General features: G+C 43.9%; 1 protein-coding gene across 1 annotated transcript in view; it reads left to right on the forward strand.

Moving 5' to 3' along the window:
• Nucleotides 1-490: 490 nt before the first annotated feature.
• Pdgfrl (platelet derived growth factor receptor like) overlaps nt 491-6,069 on the forward strand; it is a 63,027-nt gene continuing 57,448 nt past the window's right edge. The window contains exon 1 of the mRNA XM_021219594.2: nt 491-569. Within this exon, the coding sequence (XP_021075253.1) occupies nt 515-569 (55 nt within the window). The 5' untranslated portion in view covers nt 491-514. The remainder of the gene's footprint in view (nt 570-6,069) is intronic.

A 6,069-nucleotide genomic window follows, 5' to 3' on the forward strand; every position in this document is an offset into this window, starting at 1 on the left:
GATCATCAGACTAGATGCTTACTTACCTCGTCTCTGACCAGACCTAAAAGCGGCAGCCACAACCAACAATGGTTTTTTAATGAAACAGCAGACCCATTTTTTTTTTTTTAGTGCAAGTGAGGAACCCCTGGGGACCAAGAGAAACTTAGGACACACTTTTTTGCTGAGAAGCAAGACCTTACCAGAGAAGGTGGATCAATTCCTGCGGCTCCATCATCTGAGTAACCTTGGGCCTTCCAGTCATTTGTCTTCCCAGTGCTTGATAATAGCGCTATCCTTCACCACTCCACCAGAGGGCAGAAGAGATCACATTACACAGGGGAAAAAAAATTTTTTTTTAATCTTCTTTTTTTTCCCCCCCCAAATTGTATTTCCCCCAGTGAAATCGAATCCTCCAGCTGTGGTGTCCCAGGCGCCGCCTCCCCTCTGCGCCCCTGCCCTGCCCTGAACAGCCTGTCGCGCCGTCTGCAGTCCCTGCAGTCCTGAACTATTCTGCAGGTCACCAGCCCTGAAGATGAAGTTTTGGCTGCTGCTCGGACTTCTGTTGCTACACGAAGCGCTGGAAGATGGTGAGTGACTCTGGCTTCTGACCGCCTTCGCCCAGGACCCACAGTTTCCGAGATTCTCTCAGCAACTCCTCTAACTTTTGGGCATAGGGATCGTTGTCCCCAGCGCTGGTCACATTCCGGTGTACCTGGCCCGTCCTAGAAGGGTCCCCTTTCTTCCTTTCCATTCCCCCCATCTCCCTGGAGAACTGGGAAGGCGGCTGTTCCACTGACCGTAAGAGCCAATCAGGACTTTTCTAGCTTTATCAGAAAGCCACGGGCGATCGAACCGATCGAACCCATCATCCTCAGACAGAGCCTGGTCCAGCCCCCTGTGTCAACGTGTCGGTCTGATGGCGCGCTGGCAGTGGCTCGCTTCCACCTTTATACAGCCGGTCCTCGCCCTGGACTATTGTAGCTGGTGCCACCTAAGCAAAGCGATTCTTATGGAAAATTCCCTGTGTCTGCCTTCCCCCTTACAGTCCTGTTTTGTTTGCTTGTTGTTGTTGTTGTATACCAATCTGAACTAAAATTCTGCTAGATTTGCCTAGGTCTTTAACAACAACAACAAAAAAATTACTGCACTAAACCAATTAAAAAAATAGACCGCAGTAATATTTTCTGTATAAATAAGAAGATGGATGGAAACAAAGCCTACTTTTTTTTTTAGCACATAGGAGGGCCTTGCATCATTTAATTTTTTAAATTGCATTTAGTGTGTGGGGAGGAGTGTGTATGCTACAGCAGACTTATGAAGATCAAAAGGCACCGTACAGGGGTGAGCTTCCTCCTTGGGCTATGCTAATTCCAGGGATTGAACTGGAGTCACTTCACCAACCACTGCATCACTTTAAAAAATGTTTATTTGAAATACGTACCTGCCCTAGGTCCATCCTGTATCGTAGACATATAACCATAGGATTAGGCTTTATTACATATATGTGTGTGTGCGTGCATGTAGGTGTGTATGTGTGTGTGTGTGGTTTTTATACACTATACATTTTTTAAAGTACATGTGTACATATCGCTGCTAATTATTCTAATTTAATTATTTCCTGCATCATTTATTTAATCGTTGCTGTTTGCATAGTACATCTGGAGACCGACCTCAAGTTTCCTTAAAATTCCTCAGTTACTGCCACAAATGTACTCCTTAGATTTGGTTGAAAAGTGTCTTTTGCTGTTATGCAATCCCATGCTGGAGCCGGCTCAACCTGGCTTTCGACTGATCTACTACTCATCCACCGCATTTCCATTCTCTAAAGCTACAGTCCTCTGTCTCAAGTAGGCAGCAGTTCAAGGTGGTGGTGGCTCGTGACACTGTGCAGGAGGCTCCTTAAGGACAGCCCCCAACTGTGCAAATAAAAAGTGTAAGCAGAGCCTCTAGGGGAAGGGGGACAGCAGTTCCCCTTTGCCCTGAGCTCAGTCTGCACAACACAGTATTAAATTGTTCCTGGCAGGTCCTGTCCCTGACTGCTAAAATGGTGGAGATGCGGTATTTGGTGTCATTTTTGAATAAAGCAGAAGACAGCCAGACAAAATAACTTCAAATAGTCCATTGGAGTTGGAGTTGGAGAGGCTCAAGTTGGAGCCAGTTGGAAAGGCTCATGGTTGACTTCAGCCAACATAGTTTGCGAAGTACAGCAGGCATCTGTCTAAATGAATTAGCATCCATTTAAATAAACTTCTACTCCTACAAGCAATAAGCATTTATGAGACAGAGAAAGAGGGATATGGGTCAAATATTTAATAATTAATAATGGGTAAATGTGGATCTTGCCCTTATACTTACAGACATATATGATATGTGTGTGCATATATATACATATATATATATATATATATATTTATATGATACATATATATAATATAATATGCCATTGACAAAATGTTAAACCTACTAAAAAGTAAACAGACTTCATTAAATTATTTAACTGTTTTCCTAGCTTTTTCAAGAATTTTTGTCATTTGTTTTCAATCCTGACATAATGTCAGGGAGGGCGGAGGAACAGCCAAAGCCAGCGACTATTCATGCAGTTCTTCCAGTGCTGTGATCTGCTTGGCAGGTCGGATTGCATCCCTCAGCACCAACTACAGGCACAAGCTGTGGCTGTAACTGTCCCTGAGCCTGTCCATTTTGTAATCATATTTGGGAGACAGCCTCAGAGGAAGAGCCTTTGAACTGAAGGCTTGAAAACAGGGAATAAATAGGTCAAGACCCCCATTAGTGAGGGACTGCTCCCAGGGCCTGTTCTGTCCAATAGTGCACTGCCACATTCACACTTGAAAGTATAAAACTGCAGTCACCTACTGACTTCCTATCCCTTACGTATGCACATTTAATGTGACAAGCCAAGTGCTGAGATACACATAATGATCCATTAATGCGTCTTCATTTACCCACACAAGCCCCTTCATCCAATAGCTTTCAGATAATTTAGACTTAGATAATCTGAAAGCTTCTAAAATTCAAAAAAAAAAAAAAAATCAAGACGTTAGAGGGGGAAACCAGGTCTGAAAGAAGATAAGGACAATTGATACAGTGATCATGACCATCCTGCAAGAACAGTGTATCACTTTCTTGTGTTAGTTTACTCCTTGGAAACAGACAGTAGACCGGAAACCTATCCATACATAAGTATACACAAAATACATCTTGCTTACAAGTGCGATTATTGGATGTTTCAGAGCATGTAGTGTCTTGGCCTGTATGTTTAACAGGTAAACCATACTTAGTGCCATTCAAGAGGTTAGTCTAAGAGCAAGAGAGTGGTGGGGGGGGGGCTGTCAGAAGGATGAGGAAAATCCAGAGAGGGGGTCGTTTTCTGTGGTCAAGGCTGTAAGGTCCTTTCTGCCTGGTCTTCATGATCAAATGGAGGGGACAGAGAACAAACGAGTGTGAAGACATCGTTTTTAGAAATTGAAAAGCATCATAGATCTCACTAACCAAAGCATGTCAGCTTCCTGGAGCTGCTGTGACCAAGGACAAGCTGACAATCGCTCTTAAAAATTCTTGGGAATAGATGCGGGTCAGGCCAGCATTTTTTTTTTTTCTGATTTTTGGTGTATTAGTATAAGCATAACCAAGTTTCTTGGATGTGAGACTGGAATCTAAGCATGAAGCTTGAGTATGTTGTGTGTATCTGCTGTACATATGTAATCTGAAGGTGACTTTTAGACAATATTTTTGTGCACCCACAGTTGGCTGTGGCATTTTTTTTCCACTTGTGGAGTATTCCAGATGGTTTGAATTTGAAAGCTTTTGTTGTTGTTATTGTTGATGTTTCCCCAGATTAGGAATACTCAGTCTACAGTAGGAATAAGGTGGCTTAAAGCAATGGAAGTTTGTTCCTTACAGTTCTGCCAGTTAAAAATCTAAAACTTAAGGTGTCATTAGGACCTTGCTGTCCCAGAAGCGCTAAAAGGGTTCCACAGCCTCTTGTTAGTTTTTGGAAGTGCCCTAAATACTCTTTGGTATTCCTTGGTATCTTGGCTAGTTTTTATATCAAGTTGGCACAAGCTAGTGTCATCTAGGAGAAGAGAACCTCAGTTAAAGAATACCTCTATAATATCCAGCTGAGGACATTTTCTTTGAGATTGAAGTGGCGGGCTCAGCCCACTGTGGGCATGGCCATCCCATCTTTTGGTCCTGTGGTCTATAAGACAGCGGGCTGAGCAAATCTTTTCTTTTTTTTTCTTTTCTCTGTTTTCTTTTTTCTTTTTTTCTTTCTCGGAGTCTTTGGTGGAAGGACTTTGGAACTTGGAGCTAGAAAAGCCATTGAGTTTTGAGAGCTCAGTGGGCTGTTCTGTTGGACCTTGGAAGATAATGCTGAGAGCCATGCAGATGATGGAAGCCTGGCTTTCGAAGTTCAAAGGGAAGTTTAAAGACCCTATCGGGGCCATCTGCTGTTTTGGATTAAGAATCTATGGTTTTGGTCAGCTGAGACTGAAGCATCAACTGTGATTTATAAGAGGGGAGCGTCCCTGAGGTAGAGCTTCGTTCACGCAATTGATGCTGGTCAGCTGGAGCGGAGAAATCAGTGATTAAAAGGATACCGCCATCATTACCTTCCCAGAAGCAGCCAAGGTTGTACTTTGTGCCTGCAGCTGAACTTGACCGTGTAGGAGACTCCCAGCTGGTGCTAATTTTGAAGGCAGTAAGGAGGCGTGGAGAGCGGCTGAGACCTGGCCTTGTGCAACAGGGCTGGAGTCCCTGAAGAGAGCCCAGGAGAAGCTATTGGTGAAAAGTTACAGCAGGAGACTGAAATATTTTGGGAGACACCAGTATCATAAAAGGGCCCTTAAGGGTAGGAGCAGCCATGGAATGTGGGCCTGAGCCTAGGAGAAAAGCTATGTACTGTGGAAAGTTATTTGAAGGAGCCTCGGAGAATCCCAGACATCGGACACTGGTTTGTGGCTTTGCTCCAATGGCGACTGTTGCCTTGGTTCCTCCCTCTTGAAGTAAGAAAACCTTTAACTTACTTTTTATTTTACAGGAACCCGCAGTTGAGAGACTTTGAAGTTTTAAAGAGATATTGGAGTTTTACGGAGATTTGTGTTTTAAAGACTGAACTTTTAGAAGTGTTCAAATTTATAAAGGGCCTTTAAGTGTGCACTATGTTTTATATTGTGATGTTTGTTACTATGAGATTTTTGAGGGTGAGCAAAAGAACGGAAAGGTTATTTATTGTTAAATAGTGCTGTGTTTGGTGTGTCGATTTGGCAAGGGGTCAATTGTCCTGGCTAATTTCTATGCCGACTGGGCACAAGGTAGTGCCATTTGAGGGAGCCTCAACTGAGAAAGTACCTCCTAAAGACCATTCTCTCCCCAAGTCGCTTTTGATCATGGGGTTTCATCACAGCAATATAAACCCTAAGACCCGTGGCCTAAGCAGCATGACATTAGTCTCTGCTTTTGCTGTCACATGTCTGTCTGTCTGTCTGTCTTCTGTGTGTCTCTCCATATGGCATTTTCCTCTCTCTCTCTCTCTCTCTCTCTCTCTCTCTCTCTCTCTCTCTCTGTAGGACTCTTCTCCTGAGGACATCTCTCCTCATCTCAACAGGATTGTATCTGTAAAGAGGATTTTTTACAAGTATCTAAGACAGGACTTCAATGTATCTTCTTGAGAAACACAAATCCACAAACAGCTCAGGGTGGAATATGAGAGTGGACTGGGGGGTTGGGGGGGGGGTGTTTCCTGGATAAAGAGTTAGAAGCCTGCCCGCCTGAGATACAGAGGCGACACCTACAGGTGCCACAAGGAAGAGCTAAGGCTGCCCAAGAGCTTTATCCAGTACTTAGGGAGACTTGGGTACCCTAAAATGTGACCCAGGGGAGGACAGGTCCTCATAGAGCATGAGAGAACAATGCTTTCTTTCAAGTTAAGTGAAGATCAATGAATGAACTTCTAAGTAGAGAAGAGCCCCAAGTGGATGCCATCTGCCTACTTGGGGAGACATTAGTAATCTAGAAAAAAGCAAGTTGGCCAGGTCTGGTGGCAATAGATGGGGGGGGGGGGGGGGG

Source organism: Mus pahari, chromosome 19, assembly GCF_900095145.1.
Source record: "Mus pahari chromosome 19, PAHARI_EIJ_v1.1, whole genome shotgun sequence".
NCBI lineage: Eukaryota > Metazoa > Chordata > Mammalia > Rodentia > Muridae > Mus > Mus pahari.